The sequence below is a fragment of the Thunnus maccoyii genome, chromosome 6, assembly GCF_910596095.1.
Source record: "Thunnus maccoyii chromosome 6, fThuMac1.1, whole genome shotgun sequence".
NCBI classification, from domain to species: domain Eukaryota; kingdom Metazoa; phylum Chordata; class Actinopteri; order Scombriformes; family Scombridae; genus Thunnus; species Thunnus maccoyii.
The window spans coordinates 15,936,647-15,960,952 of record NC_056538.1 but is presented as its reverse complement, the minus strand read 5'-3'; the positions used below and the strand labels follow the sequence as shown (position 1 = coordinate 15,960,952).

The following is a 24,306-nucleotide window of genomic DNA, read 5'->3' as shown; positions in this document are numbered from 1 at the left end:
TTTCATGAATTCATTAACAAAATGGTAATATATTATTAACTCTGTCTTAAAAAAAGTGTATTGAAGCGTCACAGTTTAACCATGTGATTGTTTTGTGATGCTCAGATTTAGTTTAGGTAATAACATTGTTAAATTAAGTACACTAATTTTGACTAAACTAGATCATTGTGTCAGTTGTTTCAAAAAGGTTGGGATGGGTTTTATTCTCCTAGAGAGCTGTTTTGTTTATTTGTCAAGGTCAACAGCTCCTAGCAAAAACCTTTGAGAAAAAATCATCCTCTTGTTACAGTGACTGTATATAGACATAAACACACCTTTTTAGGAGATCAGATGTATGTTCATAGAAGATCTACAAGCTCTATCTGTTGTGTGGAGTTAGCACTTACAGTATGATGATGCATATGTTTTGCCATGACTCAAATACTTTCTAGAGAGACATTAGGTGAAATAAAATGAAAGGCATTTGTGGGATTCAAAATCAGGATCTCCTGTTTACTAGACAGGCACTTTAACCAACTAAGCCACACAGCACTTAGAACACATTGCATAAAGACATTAAGCATAAAGAACCTTTGTGCAAATGCGTGCCAACAGAGATTCAGACAGATTTAAGGCATTATGTTTTTACAGAGTACCAACTGGTAAAGACAAGAAAAGCAACATGAAGCAATGTTTTTCTGTGGGGCTGTCTAACAGTAACTAACCAAGCACGTGGTTTTCTGAATGGAACAGGGAAAAAAATACAATTTTTTTACAAACCTCTCCTCAGACAATCAGAATATTCAAGTCCTCTTGATTTAAATTTCACTAACAAAAGATGTGTTACAGGACCCGGCATCTATATGTCTTCAAGCTTTGTTAAGTGTCACTTCAAAAATGTCGAGCTAGTGCCAGGAACATTTGTATCTGGCCACATTTCTACATGACTGAATGTCTATTACATTACACAGATCATTGCTGATTAGTGTGGCCTTTACTTTTTTGAGGATATTGGGTTTCCTCTAAATTATCGTAACCTTTTGGTTTGTTATGCAGTGGTTTTGTGGTAACAATGTATACCCTCTAGTGCTCAATTGCAACAGAGCTCTGTCATTAATTTGGCAGAACTGACATTGGCTGTAGAAAAGGCACTGCTGGGATTCGAACCCAGGATCTCCTGTTTACTAGACAGGCGCTTTAACCAACTAAGCCACAGCGCCTGCTGAAATACAGATAGTGCCAGGAGAAAACATTATGCAGGTCTTCCCTGTCCAGCAGCCTAACAGCCTTTTTCTTGAACTGTAGAAAACTAATGTTTGATTTCATATGCATGATGAGGGCAAGTGGAAGAGAAATTTACTTACTCTACCAGACAAGTTAAAAGTCATAAAAAAATAAAATACCATGTGTCTTCACATTATGTGCAACTCATTATCCAGCTATTTAGTTAAATTAATACATTCAGAATACCGATTTGAAACAAATGCTTTTTTTTCCCCACAATACATTCAACTCAGACTGGGATAGCTCAGTGCGTAGGTTGTGTGCATAGCGAGTGTGTGGTTGAGAGAGTGAGAGAGATGGCTGGCGACCAGAGCAGAAAGTATGAAATGAACAGTATAGCTTTGAACGTAGCAGTGTAATGCGTACAGTCTTGACTATTTGTCAGTGAATAAATGCTACAACTCCTCAAGATTCAAACCAAGTTCCTGTGTCTTGCTTACCACCTACTGATTAAAGTAAAGGGGGCAAGCCCTGAAGTTAGTGACAATGGGTTAGCCTAACCTGACCAGGCTCACTTAAGGTGGATTGACCTCCATGGTGGACCAGCAATTCTCATTTTAGTGACTATCTCAGCTGCTCCTAAACAGAGAAATGGAGAAATGTCTGGCTGCTGAATCTCTCCCCAGTTTTGCTAAGCACCCTGCTCAGCACCCTACACTGCATTTATTCCTCCAGTCATTGTAACTGTAAGTGAGTCTAGCACACGTTTATCAATAGAACCCGTCATGCAACCAGACTGCCCATTCCCTTTCAAAACCTGACAGTCAATAAGTACTGCAGATGCACATTTTATAAAATTTGCTTTGACCAATAAATAATAGCTTATTACATTTCCATTTTTTTTCAATCCATGGATATAAGAAACATCACTGTAACATCATCATACTTATATTTCATGTTTAATGTTGATCAATGTAGATGTGAATGACTAACAATAATATAATATAATATAATATAATATAATATAATATAACAATAAAATAGCACACTAAACTACTTTTGAACCAGACGCTGGTACAACCTCCTCTACTGTGTGGAAATCTGATCTTTTCACATCACAGATGTTGAACAACAGCATTGAAGTCCCAGTGAAACGGAGGTTAGAGCGTCTTTAGCTTCTGTACTGTGTCATTTTTATCCAGACAACTGACTTTTGTGCCTGGACAAGTTAATTGTAACTTTACTTGTCCAGAGGACAACTGCCTCAAAAAGTTAGTCAAGCCCTGCTTGTATTCTCCTAATTGAATAGTTCTGCAGTGCATTAAGAAGAAAAATCACCTGCATCCAAGCTGTTCCTTAATGTTTTTACATTTTTACAAAATAACAAAGTAAACAAACTTAAAATATTTTTAAATGGTTCTCATCACAATTCCACTTAGTGCAGCACTGTAGTAAAACTAGAACACTCAAAATGAATACACAATTCCACTTCTAAGTGGTGCTTAACTTTAACATTCACAGTCACAACAAATAAAAATCACAATCCTACTTAGTGCAGCATTATGGTAAAACTAGTATACTTAAAGTAAACAACAGAAATCTCAATTCCACTTTAACGTGGTTTTACAGCTTAACTTGAACATGGAAAAAAATAAGTCAGTTTCTACTTATTGGAGTAGCAGCATTACAGTAAAACCTGGATTTCAACATAATAAAATTGCAAGGAACTCTTTTACAATCAAGGAAGGCCAGTTCTTAAAGTGCTTTTACTGGAGCTGCTACAGGAGTGTTTCCTCTCTCTCATTCAGTTATCTGTACTCTTACTCTCACTTCAAAATGAAGTGAAGGTTCTTTTTGAGGAAAATCAGCATCTGTGCACTGTTAGAGCTGGTTCCTCTTCTCATCAATGATATTTGAGTAGGGGTGTAACGCTTCTGAAACCAAGACCGAGACCAAACCAAACCAAAACTGCGACACAAATGTCCACTGTCTCGAGACACGGTTCTCTCTTCAGTGGAACCTCTATCCACCCACTGCCACCATTGCAGGTGTAGCCTGTTGAGTTCTCATTACATTACTAATGTAACAAAACTCACACAACCCCCAATCAGAATTTGATCCATTTGTTCCGATAACATTTGGAAAGTCTAGAAGAGCTGCGCAATTAAATTATTTTATCCCCATTCAAATTAGCAGAGAGCTAACCAGAAGTTAGCCGGCTCGGCCAGTGGATGTCTCTGGTGCAAATTACTGTATTACTGATAATGCAGTAACAAAAAATTAACAGAGCAAACGGGAGCAGATCTGAAAACAGAGGGAATTTGAAATGAAGTCCCCTCATCAATATAAACCTGGTTCCAATAAATGCCTGGTACCCTCTGCAGTTGAGGTAAATAAAGCCCTCGGCCCCCTAGAGGAAATACAGTAATTTTGTTTACTTACATAATATGTAGACTGGTCCTCAGCAAAATTGATTTATTTATCTATCTATTCTACCTATCTATTTATTTTTGTTTACTTAGTTAATTTATGTGAAGTTAATTTACAAAGTTAATCTACCTTCATAATGTTATTGGCTACAGTAGCAGCCAGTGAGGGAAATTGTATAGCATGTGTCCTCCAGTACTGTGGTGGATTGTCTGACCTTGGGATGGTTTGCTCTGCAAGGTAAATTTGCACCTGAACAACTGCTGATGAGGGACTCACAGACCTTGTCTCTGTGTCACACACTGCCAAGGCTGCTGCTTGCTGAGTATTGATGTGATGCCTTTTCAACAGGCCCTGCCTCTGACACACTGGTGGCCCTTCTTACTTCTATGTTCTCCACCCCTTGAATGAGAGCATCCTTAGCATGCCTCAGGTTGTTTTGAATTTGTGAAGTATCTGAAAATAGATAAATGATTTGTACTTAAATAAAAAAGCATCTAACCATTAACAGAACTAAATCTACATAAAAAAAAATAAATAACTAAAAAGAAAAAAAGAAATTGTCTTAAATGATTGATATTGGTGGACTTACATTTGATTGATTATAAATCAAATTAGACTTTATCATAGTATTCAAAAGGTACATTTACTGGATTTGCCTGTCTTTGTATCTAGCATTCACCAAAGTGGCTCAGTCTCAACCTGGCTGAAGCATCTATCCACTGCCTCTAGGAGTGTGCTTTTCATCATCTTGTTTCCCTGGTCAGTGCTATGCTCTCGAGAAAGAATATGTTTAAGCACCATTATGGCAGGGGTCACATCAGCTACAGCTGCAGCCTCAGCACTCACTCCCCTCATCATTTCTTCAAAGGGAGCTAAAACCTCGACAGTCTTCTGCATTAGTGTCCACTGGTTCGCTGTCAGTGTAGCTGGAAGGTTGTGGTCACCTGCATAGACACTGGGAGGCCGGTTTTGCTCCAGAGGGCTCTGTATCATGTAGCGATTGCTGTTCCATCTTACTTGCACATCTTGCTGTAGGTGCTTGGGTGGCATTTTCATATCAATCTGGATATCTTCCAAACGTGCGTAGGCCTGTGGCGAATACTTAAAATGCCCTACAATCTTCCTTGCGTTAGGGAGTGCGTCTGTGATGCTGCACTGAGAAAGCAGACCCTCGTGTACAACCAGCTGAAGTGTGCTGAAGCATGTGCAATGCAGCCCACGTTTGGTACCCCCATATCATCCATTGCTTTTTTCATATTTCCTGCGTTGTCTTGCAAAACGACATGGACCCGTTGCTCGTCTATTTCCCAAGTGTTCAGCATCTCCTTGATTGCCTGTTTTACATGCTCTGCTGTATGAGACCCACGAAACTGATGAGGATGCAATGCCTCACGCTTCAAATCAAAAGTGGAGTCACTCCAGTGTGCAGTGAGGCTAAGCAATGACATTGGGCAAACATCAGAACTCCAAATGTCTGTTGTAAAAGCCAATAGCAGTCATATCTGCTAAAGGACATTGTAGGTGGTCATGAATCTTGTTGTAAAGCTCCGGTAAGGCAGCGTCTGAAATGTAGTGTCGAGAGGGCAGGGCATACCGTGGCCCAAAAGCTCCAGAAAACAGCAAAAACCTGCATTCTCTACCACAGTGATGGGTTGGTCATCCAAAACGATTCAATTACCCTCTCTGTAATCTTTTGCCTTGTCGCTGTCTCAAATAAATTCCTCTCTCCTTTTAAAAGCATCCTCCAGTGTTTGTTGCTTAAGTGCAAGTTACACAAGTGAACTCACTGTGTTCCATTGAGGGTTTATTTTTTAGGTGCTGTATCAAACTGGTAGTAGTTAATGGAGCTCTGTTACTACCACCTCATGAAATGCTCACATTGCAGACATTACAAGTAGATGTTGGACTGCTTTCGTTTTCCAATTTAAAATATTTCCACACTGCAGACATTTTAGCTGCAGGTACACAGAGTACATTTCTGCATCTGTCGTGCATTTCTGCACAAATTGTGCTCTCCCTTTACATCGGGCTTAGTTTCGTATATATAGTTCTATGGTTCATGCTCAATATAGCTGATACCAATCAGGTAAAAAATACTTTGATCAGCCCTGATACTGATCTTTGAAATTGGGTGGCGACATCTCTAAAAAAAACTTTTTATGTCAGTTTATTTCACACCTACATACACACGCAGGTTCAACTTTCCAATCACTGGTTTCGTCACCAAAACACATACATATAGTACATATGCAAATATGAATGCTGGCTCTCTGACACATTCATGCATAACCTCAAAGTGAGCATTTTCTGCTCTGGTATCTGAATACTGCAGCATACTTGTGTACTAGTGATGCCTCTGGAACATACAAGCAAAGTCAACCCTGGTAAACACATAGAAACACACCAAACACACATCCTCACTGGGATCTTTGGACATGTCTAGGCTTTTCATGCTGCCATGGTTACACTGCGGCGGAGACCTCATACGTAAACATGGATACCCAATTATCAGCTGGAAATATCTCACACCCACTGTCTGACACAGTGTGATTCTTAACAGAGAATGAAAATGAACAGAAAAGGCAGATCACTGGCAGAGAGTTTGATCATGTTGTATAATAATTTTAATAATAATAAAAATAAAAACTGTGTCATACAGTGTGTGTGCGACTACACATCTATCATATTAGTGTAGCAAAAATAAACTGCACTGCCTCTGTCATTTTAACACTTGCTTTCTTCACCACTTCCCTCCTCCTTGTCTCCTTCCTCATCTCTCTCTCCCTCTATCCCACCACTCGGTCTGTCCATCGTGTGTATGTTTGTAAGTGCGTGGTGCATGAGTCAAGAAGCAGTGTCAGCATCAGCTGTGCATGAAGAAGAAAGGGAAAAAAGAAAATGCCCAGACTTGCAGATGAATGTGCGTCTGCCAGGAAATACTTAAGTGCTTGAGAGTGGACATTAAGTGTATGTGCTGTCTGTGTGTGTGTATGTGTGTCTGTGTGTGTGTGTGTGTGTGTGTGTGCTGAGGGCAAAGGGGGCAGTGTGTTGAAAAGCAGAGAGAGGGAATGATCAAACGTGGGAAAACAGCTGAAATCAATGGTTTACAGGACACAGGCTGAGATCAGTGACAACAGGATAAGCAACATGAGTCACAGACAGAGACAGAGGCGGAGGAGGGTGGTCATGTTTTCACACCGCTTGATCACCACAAGACATAATAGAGCAGATTCTCTGCAGCTTTTCCACTGTAAGAGCAAGATGGACTTAGCAGATTTGGCATTTGGGCAAAAACGCTCACAATTTTACCTGATTTTTAAACGCAAATTAGAAAGATAAGTTGAAAGCAACTAGAGCTGCAATGATTAGTCGATTAAACAATTAGTTGCCAACTATAAAATTAATCACTAATTATTTTGGTAATCAATTAATCATTTGAGTCAATTTTTAAGGAAAAAAATGTCCAAATGCTGTGATTCCAGCTTCTCAAATGTGAATATTTGCTTTTTTAGTCGTATGTGACAAAACTATAAATTTGAGGAAGTCATCTTTGGCTTTGGGAAACAGTGATCAACATTTTTCACCATTTTCTGATACTTAAAAGACCAAACAACTAATCAATTAACCAAGAAAATAATCAACAGATTTATCGATAGTCATTAGTTAGCCCTAGAAGCAACAAAAAAGACAGAAATTCAACTAGCAAGATACCAAATTCATACCTTAATCAAAGATCTTGTGCTATAACTAACACTGTTCTATTATTCTCAAAAGAAAAAATACAGTATCCGATTATTTTTATAGTGTTGTGAAATGGAAATGGGACCAGTTGGTGACCGAGGTACACCAGCAACTGATCCCTCTAACTGAAGGAGTGTGGCCATAACATTATTGCAGATTATTGTTCAGGTGTGATTACTGAAGTACGAGATGTCAAAGAATTTTCGGTTTAAACATTAAGCCAGCCCTCAAACAAAAAAAACAATTTTCAGTGAAAGTTGGTGGAAGTCACTTTGTCACACTTCAGGATAATTTGAAGTGCAACACTTGAATCTGTCACACAATAAAGCTTCTACAACGCCTGACTGTTTAGTTTGCTGCCATTGTTGATTAATCGGACATTTGTATTTTTTGCCATTGCTCTGACAGTTAATAGAACACTCTGTTTTCTATTTTTCACACCCTGAAAATGCTGCTTTGCTATGTTGGTAAGCTAAAAAAAACTGAAATATACTTGTTAAATACGGAGATACCTTGTTGCACAGTGTTTTTCTTCCATAACCTTTTGCAAGAGCACTGCATAAAAATGCATCGCTGCTGGAACACGTAATGTCGGGTTGCTTTTGCTCTTAGTGCTTCTCAACTGTTTTACAATAAACACTCAATATAATAATCTTCACAAAGGAAGGATTTATTGCAGGACTGCTACAAAAGTGTTATTACAGTATTGTGGTATTTCAGTGAACCAGGTACTGTAAAATAAATTGTTTTGTGGGACATTTGTGTAACAGACTAGGTAGTTTGGTTTGATTCTTCTTAGTAATATTTATTATCTGACTACCTTGTACCTACCAGACCCCCTTATTATTCAAATTGAAACATATTTTAACAGTAAATCGCTATTATTATTTCACACAGTTTACAGTTATCTAAGTCATAGCCAGTGCTTACTATAGTAGGCAAATGGTGCCTCAGCTATCTGCTTAGGATGTGACTCATGTTTAAATATATTAATATATCCACTTAAATAAATAAATATTTATATGGTTGTGGTTGAAGGATCACTTTTGCTTCATTTTGAAACAGGATCCAGTCATCTTAGCCTTATCTTAGCAGCAAGTGAATCAGCATCACATTCATTTTCGGTCTTTTTTTCCCCCCAATGAGTCTTTGATTTTCTGTTCCTCCTCTTCCTCATCGAGGATTATGGAGGCTGCGGTGAAAATCATTAATGAGAACTTTAATAGCATTTCGGGTTTCAAATTTAGGAGGCTCATCTAGCTACTCAGCATGGAGACCCATTATGTCTCAATGATATCTGCAGATAAGCCTCTGTGATTTGGTCAATAAATCTGGGCGAAACCCAAATTTCATTTGGCCCATTTGAATGTGATAACACACACACACACATACACACACAAAACACAGACACGCAGGGTAAATTCCCAAATCGCATCAGCATACCAATTCTAGCCTGATGTGAAGAAGGCTTCAGCTAAAAAAATAGCACATAAAATCTACTAACTTAAACACTTTTAGGGTGAAAATATCTCCTTAGCCAAATCAGCAAGAGGAAGCTAGGCCACCGTTACCAACTGTGTGTGAGGAGGATACAAGTGTGTATGAGACTTGGCTACTTTTATGGTCAGCACTGGATGATGTGTGTGTGTGTGTTGCTGTTGAGGCAGACATAAGGGTATAGGGATTTAGTTGGATTGAGGACACCAAGTTGACTCCCTGAGTCCACCAACTTGTCATCGTTTTCTTCTCTCTCTCTCTCTCTCTCTCTCTCATCCTCTCTCATAAGACTACTCAAGCTAAAATGCAGTCCCTGAGGATTAAATGCATGGCCCTTTCTTGTTCTTTCTTTCTTTTTGTCAGTCTCTCTCTCTTTCATACTTTCTTTATCTTTCATTTTTTCACCCTTTACCATTGGTAAAGAGACTTATTACCATATAGGTAGCAATGTGTGCATGTGTGTGTGCGTTTATATTGACAAAGCCAGCCTGTGGATAAATTTGGGTAAATGACCTCATAGCAGCTTTTGGGATGTAAGAGTTCAAATCTACTGTAGGCTTTACACAGGTAAAATGTCTGTCTGATAACCATGTATGTGTGTGATTATATGGCCGCATTTCCTTTGACCTATTTCTTTAAGAAATGTATTTTTAAAAGGACAATGTACATTAATTATCATTACTGTAAATGTCCTAGTGTTAGCCAACTGGTTAGATGCCTACCGTAGTGAACTGACTGGCTGTTTGTGAGCAGCATCACAGTCATAAAGTCTGCATTCTGACCCTAGATGGGGATGGAGCATTAAGTGCTTTCTCATATGGAAATGACTGCTGCAGAATTAGCATTACAGCTTGGACAGTTAGGTACATCTAAAAGAGTATGATATGTCAATAACCTATAAGGTTAGTTAACTATGTCACATGTGGTGTTAACGGATCAGTGAAAATAGAAATTCCAGTTGAACTCATGCACTATAGTCTAAAGGGCCATCCATCCCTCCGGTGTTTTTCTGGGCAGCCTTCACTCATCCTTTTCAAGAAATAGAGACATTTCTCTTTCCTTAAAAGCACAAAAACTCTGAGAGATGAAAATCTTGAAAAAATGCCCATTTTCTCCCTGTGTGCTTCTCATGTAAGCTACTTGAAAATATTTTTTGTCCACTGAACATTTTCATGGTACTGGTGAAGACAGTTGACAGTTTGGCTGGCAAATTTCTTTTTAGCACTATAGGTGCAGTGCTGCTGAAAAAGACAGCTGCTTCAGACAACAGTAACAGCGGTCGGAGTCAGCGTGGATTGAATCGATGGACACTTTCGTAGCAACTGCACACCGCTGACATCTTGCTTCTGGTGTGAATTTCAGATAACCCTGACCCTTCTGATCTTTTATGATAATCTTATAAAAAAGATCCTCCCCATGGATGAGTGCTACATCAGCTAAAGAAAAACTAACAGGGCCTCAGTGTCTTGCTCAAGGACACAACGACAAAGCAGATGCTTGTTGCTGCAGGGGCTTGAGTCTAGGCCTCCCAATCGAATGCCAGTCTCCCTAATCACTGCACCGCCCTGCTGCTCCTGATTTTACCACCATGAGAATGTGTCATCAGAAATAATTACAAAACATTAAAGGCTAGAGGAACTCACTGAGAAAACACTGCAGGCAGCGTCTTTCAGCCATGAGGATGACAAAGCCAATTTTGGAGATCTTTACCCAGTGGCATGTAGCTCCATCCCTCAGTCATTGAAAGAACTAACACATTGTGGTTGCATATGTTAAACTGGCTCTCTTTCTCTCCCACAAGTGGGACCGGGGCTTTGTTCACTTTCCAAAACCCAGCAGCAACAGAGCACCCCAGTAGCTGAATGGTTACTGCTCATGTCATATAACCACAACATCACTGGTTCGATTCCAGCCAGGGACCATTGTTGCATGTCATACCCATTTCTCTCTCCCCTTGTTTCCTGTCTGCCTTTTCACTGCCCACTGTCCAATAAAGGCAAAAATACCAAAAAAAAAAATCTTAAAAAAAAAAAAAAAACAGCAGCAACAAGCCAATCTGTTCTCAAACAGCTGGAGCTGCCCCTAGGAGTTAAAGAGGGAGAAAGAGAGAAAAGTCTCAGAGAAGAGAGGAGATATAGCTAGTGAAAGCATGAAAATGAGAAACAGAGAGAAAGACAGGGATGGAAGCAGAGAGGCAGAGCATATTAGAGAGTTTGCTGTCATAAATAATCAATGGTTAGTCAACACAGAAAATGAGAGCGTGTGAAGGAACCAGGGTTTCCTCCCATTGCCAAATCCAAAAGGGAAAACTGCCAGACATACAAACGTCATGAGTAAACAGAGCGGAGCCAAAATGAAAGAGAGATATGGAGACAGACAAAAAAAGATTGTCAAAGCGATAGAGACCCAGTGACGAAAGAGTGGATGACAGAGACACAGAGGGAAATTTGGAAGTTAAGAAAGAGAGGAAGAAAGAAACAGAGTCAGAGAACAGGAAGAGGGCAGCAGGAAATTCCTTCGTCATTTTCCCGACCCTTTGTCCTTCTCAAAAAACTGGAATATGACAATACTCCTCCTCCTCCTCTTTTTCTTTCTCATGCCACTCCTCCTTCACTCATTAGACTCCCTTCTCTCTTTCTGTGCACAGCCGTGTCACAGTCAGCAATGATGACTAGATTTAAAATTATCTGGCAGCAGATGAGTGTGTTCCTCGGTTCTTTTGCAGTGGATGAGAGCAAGACTGTGTTAATGCGTGTGACAGAGACGTGTTCATACCTCATGTCTTCTAGCAGGTCACATTCGGTCTGGTGTTTAAAGTGCAGTCTTGTCATCTGATCTGTGTGTGTGTTTTTCAGCTCCTGTGTCACTTTGACCTGGGGGAAACAAAAAGACACATCAAGCAACTGATTTGTCATTTTTTTTCTATCGGCCTGTCCGCTTGTTATTTACCTCATGGCTCACATTCACCTTAACATCACCCAACTCTACAACAAATCATCTGTCCTTGTATACTGAAATATTAAGAAAATACCAATAATGTGATATGAGACTAGACATCATGCAAGATTTGGGAGCAGAGCTTAAATATTGTTATTTCCTGCACTCAAAAGAGTTGAGATAATGTCCAATCCCTCTTCCTGCCAGATTATTATATCCAAATGAATGATTTTTAATGATTTGTTTTCTCAGTAGTTGCATAACCACATCACAAAAGTCATACAACAATGTGACAAATACTTAAACATTACCAATTAGGGTCCCAACTATTGATTATTTCTATTATGGATTCATCTGTCTTTTATCTTTTTGATAAAGAAATGAATTGTTTAGCCTATAAAATGTCCAAAAAAAAATGCAAAGTGACATCTTCAAAAGCCAAACAGTACAAAACTCACACCTGATTAAACGACTTAAACAATTGACAGATGTTCATTAATTTCTGTCAATTCATTGACTGTTTCAGCTCTATTATCACCAATATTGGTTTGTTGATTTAAAAAACATCATGACTGATTATCGTTTTTTTGTTAGTTTTTTTTTTAGCTCTGAGATGTGGGTTGTGCAGAGGGGATGTACTTTTTGTGTATTTCTCAGTATGAAATAATGTGGCTCCCAAGTCACTATGATTACAAACACACATTCAAATAATTCATCCACCATCAATGTCTGTCAATCAGATGCCATCTATTTAAGCGTGCACAGCCCTAGAGTCACCTGGAAAGAACACATACACACACCAACACACACATACACACATACACACACACATTTGGGAACAGAGTCCGTGTACATAAGGAAAAGATGCTAATAGCATGACCTCATACACAAATTCATTTGGGTGGTCAGACCGGGGGGGGTTTAACCTGCAATCAGTCTCACAGTCTTGTGAAACAACAGACAGAAAGAAAGCCCACCCTTAATATGCACACAAACAAGCACATAACACACACACACACACAAACACACACTCCTGCCAACACATAGAGAGTCACTGTGAAGGTCATTGTGTATTGTCGGGTGAATTCCATCGGCTATTCACCAGAGTAACAGTGGACAAATTCATGACTGTTCTGGACAAAACAATCAACAACATAACACACACTATACTGGCACACACACACACACATACACGCACGCGCGCACGGACACACACTGCAGAGCCCCTTTCTTTCATGCGCTGTCTTTGAAGATAAGAGGGGAGTGGTTCATTACATTATCAGGGCTAAAATGACTTGACTTGATTTCACCTTCTATCCCTCATAGGGAACCACAGGGAGAAGGGGAAGGGCAAAGGGTGACAGAGGGAGATGGAGAGGAAAAGCGAGAGGAAGAGTAGCTGAAGGGGAGGTCGTGCATGAGGGGAGAAGAATATGAAAGGTGAGAGAGAAGAAGATCGCGAGAATGAGAAAGGGAGACGGTCAACGAGAAGAAAGAAGAAGGTGAAAGCAACAGTGAAAAAGAGGAGATAGGGAGACATTAATTATGAGGCACAGTGAAAGATGTATAAAATGAACAACGTATTAAAGGTCAAGTTAAAGGAAAAGAGCTCAGCTGGTGTAGCGTGAGCTGATGTACAGTAGCAGGTAGGGCTATACTGCTAAGAGAGTACTTCCTGTTTTGTAACCAAAAAACTGATTATTTTATGAAGCTTCTCATACACACATCCCCCACCTGTACTGCATGAGGGGAACTAGAGTCTAACAATATGACCTTAAATCTATATCAAAATACATTATCAGATTTACCTCAAGGATGACGAATTTACATCGGTACATGAACTTCCTCTTTCATGTCGGCTCATGTGTGGTATATTTGTTTCTTCAGTATGAGAAGTTAAAGATACTGGGCTGTTGGCTGATTAGTAGGTTGACTGAGTAAATGTTGGGTCAGTAAAAAATGCAAAATTGTAAAAATTGTTGTTCAGCTACAATAATTCCTTTCAATATAACAGATCCACTAAGAATGGTCTTAAAAATTAACAGATAGACAGATAGATAGACAGATAGATAGATAGATAAATAGATAGATAGATAGATAGATAGATAGATAGATAGATAGATAGATAGATGTGCTGCATGTTATTAGCTTATCACATCACAAAACAATGTTGTGTGTCATTGTACTGTCTTTCTCAACCTCATTAACTGCCAGCAGCCATCTTTTAATCTAAGCCACATAAAACTAATATATGACAATCAGATGAGCTCAGTCTGTAAACAGATGTGCTGAGACACAGACAAAATATTTAAGGGGCTATATGTGTCACACTGGGAAAGAAATGATTAGTATCCAACAGCCAAATACTGATAACACTCTGTGGTGTGGTTCTGTGGGCTGAGTGTACTGAGTGTGCCAGCCATGTTGGCAGGGGGTAACGTATCGTTATTTTGCTAATTTTATTCTTGGAAGTATTTTCACTGGAATAAAAATAAATCAAAATGAATGCTAAAGATGGTGACAGCTGACGAATGAGTTCTTACAAAATTAATATGACCATAATGGTGCACTTGATCATTCACAGGCTAACACAAGACAACCATAGGGGTCTCTATAGCCTCTGTGATGAAAAGACCTGTGTGCAAGTGTGTGTGTGTGCGTGTGTGTGCGTGTGTGTGTGTGTGTGTGTGTGTGTGCTTCACAGACATGATATGACATGTTCTAGGCCAGTCAGTGTGTAGAAACCCAGAGCATAAATGGCACTGGGGGAATATGTGATAATTAAGAGAAAACTGTGCACAGAGGTTCACAGCAGGGTAATTGCCTCTCATGCATCTATTTCAGGACAACACACACACTCATAGAAAGCTATAGACAAGCAAGTTCAACACACCATGTACACACACACTCTCACACGCACTGGGTACCATGCTATAGGGGACTATGTTCTTTTTCTCAGCCCATACAGAATCAATAAGTCAGTATTAGACATGGCTCTGCCAGCATGTCTCCTCTGTGTGTGTGTGTGTGTGTGTGTGTGTGTGTGTGTGTGTGTGTGTGTGTGTGTGTCTGTGTCTGTTTAGCTTTTGTCAGCTCAGCCTGGCTTTGATCAAATGATGTGTGTGACCCTGGACCGACTAGAAGGTCTTGTCTCAAGACAAGAAGCATCACAACGAGTAATAGAGGGACTGTGGTCACAATTTTACAATATGTACTAATATGAATTCAGTAAAATACGTGGCTACACAGTGAGCTGTGTATTAATTGTTGTACTAGCTAACTTAACGTTATAACGTTAACAGCCACAGATGAACGTGCTGTAACGTTGAGTAGTGTAGCTATTGTACATTTCACAATTAAAGTTATTTTACTAACGTTACAGGATGTGCTTGAAAGGACAGACAATATATCATATTTACTTACTTAAAAGGTCTGCTGCTTTGTATAAAATGTCTCATGTTAGCCCACCTAGCGTTTTGTAGTAGCTACGTATTTTGACGTTTGATGGTTGACGCTAACGGCTGGACAGATGCATTTTAATGTCACTAGGTTACCAACTAACCTAGCTAGCAAACGCTGCTAATGTTGGCTAGAAAACGTCTCAACCCCTTTTAATTGTGTTACTCTGCAGCACCAGTCGCTTTTTTGAGTGGTTAGTGAAGCACTAAGGTTACTACACTGTTATCTGTCTGTCATTGTCTGTACAGACGAGCTAAAAAAAAAAAAAAAAAAAAAACATAACGGACTCTGGAAATCACTCACCTTCCTCGGCGGCGGCTGCATTTTGGAGTATTGACATGAATGGTATTTCCCTTGTGAAATGTATTGTAATTCCAAAAGGAAATCCAAATCAGTGTGGGACTAATATTTCTTTTGCTTCCTCAAACAAAAATCCTCCCCTCCAGACGACAGGGAGGCAAGACGGGAGTTAAATTTGTACTCCGGCGGCCATGATTGATGATAAATGGCCAGTTTATACAAAGCAGAAACTGAGGCTACGAGGAGAGACTGAACACACTTCTGTGTTGGTTGCTGCCACTACTGGATGACTAGTGTGTACTGTACTGTGTTGTGAAAGCAGGGGCAGCAGACAGGCGGAGAAGAAAAAGCAGAGGGAAGGTATGGTGGGGGGGAGTGGGGGGGTTGGGGGTATTAACGGGGAACCCCTTCCGCAACTTCAGCTCGATGGCTCCTCAACGTGGCCATGAATGGGATTGCCCGTGTCTGATGAAAAACACCGGGAGCAGAGAGGCATCTTTTTTGTTCTGCCTTTTCGCCCGGCGTCAACATTAACATCGATTAGCGCTCATGCAAAGGTGTTTTAAACCAAATTAGGGGAACAAAAAGGATGCGAACTACAAAACGGGATCATTTATCCACTAGTTCAGCTGCTCCAGGAGAACAAGGCTGATACTGACAGGAGGCTGCGTCTCTCAGACCTGCATAGCAACAAGAAACCGCAGTCGATCAAGGAAAAATCGATCAAGACAATACATATATATATATATATATATATATATATATATATATATATATATATATATATATATATATATATATATATATATTTAGAAGATATGGGGAAAAAATCTGACATATCACCAATTTTACACGCTTAGATGAATTATTTAAAAACACATATATATAGTAGACTGAATAACTAAAATTATATACAATCACAGATATTAATCAAAATAAAGATTGATACCAAAAATAATAAATTAATATTCAGAACGTTTATATTTAATATTTGTAATATTTTGTGGTGCTATTTCGTAGTGCCCACTTTTCAGGAAACTATGGGATATCAGGGAGTAGAAAGGGTAAAAGAGAGTTACTGGGTTCATTTTGAAGTGGGTGCTGAGTGAACTATTAAAGGAATGCATTACAACGGAGGGTGTCCGAAACCCTTATAATGAGTGGGCACCAGCAGCAGCTGGTTTGATACACTGTCTACATGCCTATGTGCAGCATGCATGTGTAGGCCTATATTTGCAATTAATATTGCAAGTGAAACTCAAAATGTAAATACATACATTCATACATAATTGTGTCACTGTCTTTCTCTGTGAAATTCACACCACTTCTCACCTCCATCTGCCTTCCAGAGTGGCCTGTGTGAAATGGAAATTGAAAAGATTTCCAGGTTAAGACATACTAGTAACTGATGGGGAGACATGCAACCTCTGTTATTGTTGCCCAGAAATACTTCTGCACTTCTACTCACATTGCTGATGCCATTAATACCAAACTACAGCAGATTGTTACATGGTTGGCCAGATTCTGGGTAATAATGTCTGCTAAAATATAATGAGTGGAAATAACATAGGAGTCCCTGGAGGCATAAATTTTAGCAAAGTTTAAGAGAAGACTGGGAGGTCCTGTATTTTACTTCATGCCTCCCACACTACGTGCCATGGCCAAGGTTAAGGTTAAGGGCCTTGTAATCATTAATACGCACAGTTTCTGGGGCAGGTAAGACATTAAGTGCTCTTTCTCACCTTTCCTCTCAGTATAACACTCAAAGTATTGCCCACAAAAATGCATCTCTCAACACCCACACACATATAACTTTCTGCCAGTGGCACTGAGGAAAATGGCTGACATTCATTGTTGGATCATATTGTTTTTGTTAGGATCCTGCCAGGATGCTTTTGGTTTAGGATTTTTCTTATGATTTTGCTTAGGAGCAGCTATATTACATTTGGGCATACCAAGGTAAGAAATTTTACCATAAAAACAGTGAAGTTCGTGTAGTAAAAGTACAAAATGCTGCATAGATGGTTTGCTTCTATTCACACTTCATAATATTTGCCTGAAATGGATATTGGTGTTTTAAAATTCACACTGTGACACACTATGGCTGTCAGGCTCACAGTATTTTGGTGGAGGCAGAAAAAATGTTCTAACAAAGGACCATATATTTATATTTTTGTTTGCATTGCAGGAGATTTTTAACATTCCTTGCATGCCAAATCACTGTGCCCATAGCTGTGTGTTGTTTGTATTAAGATCTGACCCTTCTAGAAAGCCTTTTTGCCTTTGTGGTGAAAAAAAATTAAAGAAATAATTATTTGTAATGAGAATTAGTTTGAATTCTCATTCCCTATTAAAAGCTAGGTTACCAAGAAGAAGAAAATCTAGTTGTTAACATTTATATAGGTCTTTTCTTATCATAGCAATGCTAGTAAAAATACAATGAATTCGTCTTAATAGGTCTTAAGAACTGTGTCTGTTTTCCTATTTTAAACTTTTAAAATAATGTTTGTCTGAGCTAGTATGCTAGACTGAAAAACTAAATATTTGAACAGTTAAAGGCTATGACTCTCTTGTCTCTGTCCGTCTCTAACATCTTTGATCTACATCAGAGCCTCAGGCCCAACTGCTTGTGCATTGCTTGCAGGCTACAGCTTGTCAGACAGGCACACACCTCAACAGGTTTTTCACCCACTCATGTACCTAAGTACACATTCAGCCTTAGACAACATACTTACATGCACATACCGAATCTACTCATAAGAATGAGGATACATTGCACAGGATGGTCAGCACAGGACAGTCTATAAAAGGCGATAGCGTTCATGCAGACTGCGAAATTGTGAGTAATTTCATACGTTTTAGAGGTTTGCCTCTAGCACAGATTACATTACTGCTGAATTGTTAGTAACACGGTGCACAGTTTGATATGGCATGCACACAGCAGGTTAGAGGAACTCGGGGGACTACAGAAGGGGCCGCTCTGTTTCTGGTCTGTTATCTATTAAATTCAACTTGCAGCTGTTTTGAAGAAAGAAAAGGAGACAGAGAGGGGGAAAGGGCTACCGAGACGCAATGTTTTTGACAAACAGAAAAACAATGTCAAAGAGAGGAGAAAAGAGATCGCCATAGGTTAACTCATCAGTGAACTGAGAAACAAGTAAGTTTGGCATCTGCTGTCTTGTTTGCTTCTGAAGTTGTGAAGATGTAATTTATGTGCTATTACATGACTGGTTTGAACTGGTCGCCAGATAAACAGGCAGAATTTTATGAGGCCGAGACTAAAACTAAAAGAATGAAATAGGAGAAGAAAATGGCCAGCGAGTTAAACAGAAAGAAAAGCTTGAACAGGGTCTCAAAACAGGGTCTGGTTTGAGTTAAAAAGTTATTCCTCTGTCGCTCCCTCTCCCTCTCTCAGAGCCACGAGGTTCTGGAAAACTTTGACATGCAAAGCGCCAGAATGAGAGCTGTTATGCTCTGTGAGAACACAGCTGCACTAAATGTTTTGAAAAAGGTTGTTGCCACACAAGGCTGTTGGCTGTTGAATCTTCAGAAAAAGATTCAGACAACAAAGATGTGTTTATAGATTTTGAGTTTTTTCTCTTGGGGGAGGAGAAAGAAAAGGCACTGAGGTTCTAAAGACCCTGTTATATCTCATTAGGTAAACCTGCTGGACCGAGTGGGGGAACAATATACCTTGTTAAACATACCTACTGACATACCATATAGTACACACCATGCATTACTCTACATCATAGCCATAAAACACGTGTCTCACACGCCTTTATTTGCATGCTTACTCACACACTGAGTCATTTATTCAGCCAGAATAGCATATGATTTAATACAGATGGCACTATTTAAGTGTCCTCTTCTCTTCTCTCAATCTCTCGATTTTTCTCTCATTTAGTCAACCTCCCATTCAGAATGAAAAAGGAGATTAAGAGAAATCAGCATTAAAATGATTCACTTTCTGTGGAATGCATAATGACTTTAAAATGGGACCCAAGCTATGTACTGGATTGCATAAAATTGATTGCAAAATCACAAGGGATTAGTCGATGATGCCTGAGAATGGCATGCCATATACAGGACTGTACTGCTGAGACATGCCCAAGTGAATGACTTGTAAAGTTTATCTAGGTTGATGTCACTTTCTCATGATCATACCCATTTCCTGTGTCTGTTATACTGTTACTTGGTAAAAGGCTTCTTCAAATGCTGCACATTATAATATATAGGGTGTATAGCGTGTTTAGTTTCATGATCTGTTCCTTTGTATTTATCTTTACCTCAGGTGTTCTTGAAACCAAGATGGCCAGCTTTGACAACAACAAGACCAACCCAACCAATGTCAGTGCCTTCTACTGTCAATTTAATGAAGATTTTAAATATATTCTGCTTCCTGTCAGCTATGCCCTGGTCTTTGTGATGGGTCTGGGGCTGAACGCCACAGCGCTGTTTGTGATTGTGTTCCGCACTAAGCGCTGGAATCCCTCCACGATCTACATGTTCAACCTGACGATGTGTGACACACTCTACATCCTCACTCTGCCCTTCCTCATCTATTACTATGCCGATGAGAATGACTGGCCCTTCAGTGAACCGTTCTGCAAGATTATACGCTTCCTGTTTTATTCCAACTTATATGGTATTGTTTTGTTATGGCACAGACACACACAATACAGCAAACAACAGAGTTTGATATGTTACAATTATCGTAATTAATATGTTATACCAACATGATACAATACGGTATGATACAGTATGATGTGATATGAAATATATAATTTAACATACACAATACACTATGAAATTATATAATACATCCAGTTATACTATGGTATGATAAGATAATAATATGAAGATATTATGATGCCATTCAGTATGATAAGATATGATGTAATATGTGTTGCAAGGTGACATGACACAACCCAGTATTTTACACTGCGATACGATATGAAACTATATGATACAACACAATATGATGCAATATAGTATAATGTGATATATTGAAATAACTATAATATGAAGCGAAATAATTAATTGATACACAATGTAATCAAAAATTATAAGTTCATCATTCTCAAACAGAGTCCAAGATTAAACACGTTTACAATATGATGCACAATACGATACAAAATGATGAAATATGGTGTAATATAATCTGATTTACAGTAACACAATGAGACATAAGTTGACAGCAAAACACAATATGTGACAATACATTATGATATAATACAATACAAATAATGCTATACTATGAAACATGTTACAATTTGATACAGAATATAATATAAAATCATATGATACATACACAGTGATAGTATGGTGTAATATCATACAGTAAAAAACAATACAATATGAAGACACAATAATGGAATAGAATACAATTGTATGATGTAAAATGACTTGAAACCATTCAAAGCAACACAAGTGACAGTGACATGACATGATACAATACACAATACATATAGTATATGAAACGTTACAATACAAAATTTTATGATATATACAGAAATAGAATCATGGGGCATCATAAAATACGAGGACATTCTGATGCAATATGATACAATAATTCATATTGCAATAAGATACACTGTGATACAATGAAGTATAATAATGTGCAATATGACAATTACATTATATTCATTTGGCCAACGCTTTTGATCAAAGCAACAAATTTAGTAATTGCATCATTCCCAAACAAACAACTAGCATGACAAAAAAATCACAGATATAGAATATAAATATACTATATATAAATATGAATATAAAGACAATATAACACAAAATTAAACAAAATGGTGTAAAATGACCTGACTTTAAACACCGCAATAAGACACAAGGTGACATGACACAATCCAACATTTTTCAACATGATACAATATACCATATTACAGTATTAGGTGAATATACAAAAAAAAAATCATACTGATGTAAAAATATGAAATACTATGGATTAAATAGGATAGGGCCATGAGTCAACACAGGATGAAAAAAAATTGTATTCAGTTTCTCTCATTCACTTCATTCTGGTAGGGTCCATTCTGTTCCTGTCCTGTATCAGTCTGCATCGGTTTGTTGGCATCTGCTATCCAGTCCGCTCCCTCAGCTGGGTCAGTGCTCGCCGGGCCAGGCTGGTTTCTGTGGCAGTGTGGTCCTGTGTTTTACTCTGCCAGGCACCTGTTCTCTACTTCTCAAGAACGAAGTAACTGAAATTTGTGTAATTGTCTTCTTCTTTCTTCTTTATATTTGTTTGTTTCTTTCGTTCATTCTGTCTTCTTTCTTAATATCCCTTTTCATTGTTTTGGAAGTTTTTCTAAATGTGTTAAACTGTGGACTATTGATTTTTTGTGTAAGTACCTTATCTTAGCTGTCTTAATGGGACACACTTAACTGAACAACCAGCCTTCTAGCTAACAAAGTTACATTTTATCACTTCCCTTTCATCGCTCCTATCTCCTTCTCTGTGGCTCAATATCAAATAAAGCAGTAGTGCCATTTAATAATCCTAAACAAATGTCATTTGTTATCTCCTCACAAGGGATGTGGCCACAGAGAGGATTTGCTACGACACCACCAGCCCAGAGCACTTTGACGATTTCCTGGTATATAGCTCAATCGTGTCAGTGCTCATGTTTGCCCTTCCCTTCATGGTGGTGATGGTGTGCTATGGCCTCATGGTGAGGAAGCTTCTTGAGCCTGGCTGGGGGTCTGAAGGGGGAGCTGAGGGTGAGAGAGGACGACTGTCAGCCCACCGTTCCAAGCAGAAGTCAGTGAAGATGATCATCATCGTGCTGGCAACGTTCATGCTATGTTTCCTGCCTTTCCACCTCACCAGGAGTCTTTACTACTCTTTTAGATACCTAAGGCAGATCAATCCGGCACAGGTGAGGCTAAAATACACTTTTTAAATTATTAATGTGTTATAATGTCTTCAAAAGTCAGTTAATCAGATTTGTATATGTTCACTAGATCAGCTGTAGTTTGCTAGAGGCCTCCAGTGTGGCCTACAAGGTGACCCGTCCATTGGCCAGTGCCAACAGCTGTCTGGACCCCATCCTTTACTTCCTGGCTGGGCAGGAAGCCCGCAGTAACATCACCAAGTTCACCATCACCAAGAAAGCTAAAAGTGTGACCAAATCCTTGACAACAGAACTTTGAACCAATCCTTAAAACGATCTTGGTAAAAAGGCACAAGGTTGTGGGAGCATTAGTGCCAGTTGTGTCCAGCAGATGCAACATCTGCTTCAAGAGTTCACTTTTAAATGTTAAATGTTCGCCAGTTGTGTGTTTGGAAAGCACAAAACTTCTGAGGGTTGGAGTCTCTCTTTGAAGAAGCGAATGTGTTAATAAGTAAGACTTAAACCTTACATATTTCGGTGACAGTAGTTTGTAGTCTTTATTTAGAAATTTCCAGTGCAAAATCTACTGAAGGGCTGAGTTGTGTCAAGTACAGTCACTGCATTCAGATTTCCATCATTAACCAGTTCAAGTGCACATACAGGTTTGACCAGATGTAAGACTCACACTCAAACAAACCTTCAGTCATACACAATGGCTAAATCATGTAGATTACTGACTTAAGGCATTTAAATGATTTCTACAAATCAAAATATTTTGTTATGTTTGAAAAGCTAGAATGTATTGAAAGAAATAAACTACACAGTGCTCTACAGCTTCATCAGCTGCAACTGGACAAGCGTCTGATGTTTGTATGTTTTTATTCTGACAATCTGATAGGAAGTTTTCATCAGCTCACCTTCCTCTGAATTTTATGTCTTGTTTAGGCTTGTTTTGAATGTCCTGGAGTTTGTGTGTGTGTCTGTGTGTCAAATTGTGTCCCAAAATGTGAAGGAAGTAAAAATGATGATTCTGAAAATATAACAGTGATGATACTATTTTCATATACCATGCATGATTTTCTTAGTTTAAATGCCATAATCTGTGTCAAGAATTAGATTCATAAGGTATATTTCTTGCATGATGGCTGTCTGAATGAAAGAAAGCCTGACTATCATTCTTCAAGACACTTCCTTAAGAAAGCAGGTGTAATGTAGCTTTTGTTTATCTTTATTCTGTTTGTCAGGCCGGATTAACCTGTTAGCATGCTCCCGGGCAAAAGATTGTTATTGACTCCACAGTCATTCTAGTATCTTTTTGTCTTCTTGGTACGATCTGCAGCTTTACTGTTTTGGCTCACGTTTACTGTTCACTCATCACTGTCATTCCACACACAGCAAGTAGCTGTTTTCAGCATGCGGAGTTCCCCAAGGCTCCTTTCTGGGGCCTCTTCTGTTCAACATCTACATGCTCCCACTGGCTCAGATTATGGAAAACAACAACATATATTACCATAATTATGCAGATGAAGTGCAGTAAGTGCATTGAACAAATCAATGATTGGATATACCAGAATTTCCTTCAATTAAACAAAGACCAAACCAAGGAAGAATGATTAAAAGTCAGTGCTCAGCTTCAATCAGTAAAGTTAAAAACCACAAACCAAGCCAGATATCTTGGTGTAGTCATCGAATCAGACCCCAATTTCACATCATCACATCACTCCAGTTCTCAGATCTTTACGCTGGCTTCCTGTCTGTCAAAGTATTGATTTTAAAATATTACTATTGGTTTATAAAGTACTGAATAGTTTAGGGCCAAAATACATTTCTGATCTGCTGCTACGTTATAAACCACCCAAACCTCTCAGGTCGTCTGGGACAGGTCTGCTTTCTG

The 24,306-nt window shown here is 38.9% G+C and overlaps 2 protein-coding genes and 1 non-coding gene across 7 annotated transcripts in view; 1 reads left to right on the top strand and 2 right to left on the bottom strand.

The window, feature by feature from the left end:
• LOC121898919 (F-BAR and double SH3 domains protein 2-like) overlaps window positions 1-15,942 on the bottom strand; it is a 77,269-nt gene extending 61,327 nt beyond the window's left edge. For 2 of the 5 annotated variants that reach the window (XM_042414444.1, XM_042414445.1), the window contains exons 1-2: window positions 15,571-15,942; window positions 11,647-11,744 (exon numbers count right to left, since the gene is read on the bottom strand). In XM_042414444.1, coding sequence (XP_042270378.1) covers window positions 11,647-11,744; window positions 15,571-15,591 — 119 coding nt within the window. In that variant the 5' untranslated portion in view covers window positions 15,592-15,942. Of the gene's footprint in view, window positions 1-11,646; window positions 11,745-15,231; window positions 15,357-15,570 lie in introns of those variants that run through there. The other 3 variants (XM_042414447.1, XM_042414448.1, XM_042414446.1) reach the window with 2 other exon arrangements.
• On the bottom strand, window positions 1,126-1,199 carry trnat-agu. Its single transcript has one exon. It is a non-coding gene; the product is annotated as a tRNA-Thr (tRNA).
• Window positions 15,943-18,124: 2,182 nt separating the features above from the next.
• Window positions 18,125-23,852, top strand: LOC121899029 (P2Y purinoceptor 2-like). The gene is made up of 5 exons (XM_042414582.1): window positions 18,125-18,724; window positions 19,862-20,215; window positions 21,607-21,775; window positions 22,112-22,457; window positions 22,543-23,852. Exons 2-5 carry the CDS (start codon window positions 19,879-19,881, stop codon window positions 22,729-22,731), a joined length of 1,041 nt encoding a protein of 346 aa, XP_042270516.1. The 5' UTR covers window positions 18,125-18,724; window positions 19,862-19,878; the 3' UTR covers window positions 22,732-23,852.
• Window positions 23,853-24,306: the final 454 nt, after the last annotated feature.

Coding starts and splice junctions, on each gene's coding strand:
- LOC121899029 (XM_042414582.1), top strand. CDS start 19,879: ATGGCCAGCTTTGACAACAACAAGACCAACCCAACCAATGTCAGTGCC. Junction 20,216..21,606: donor GTTTTATTCCAACTTATATG/GTATTGTTTTGT, acceptor TCATTCTGGTAG/GGTCCATTCTGTTCCTGTCC. Junction 21,776..22,111: donor CTCTACTTCTCAAGAACGAA/GTAACTGAAATT, acceptor TCTCCTCACAAG/GGATGTGGCCACAGAGAGGA.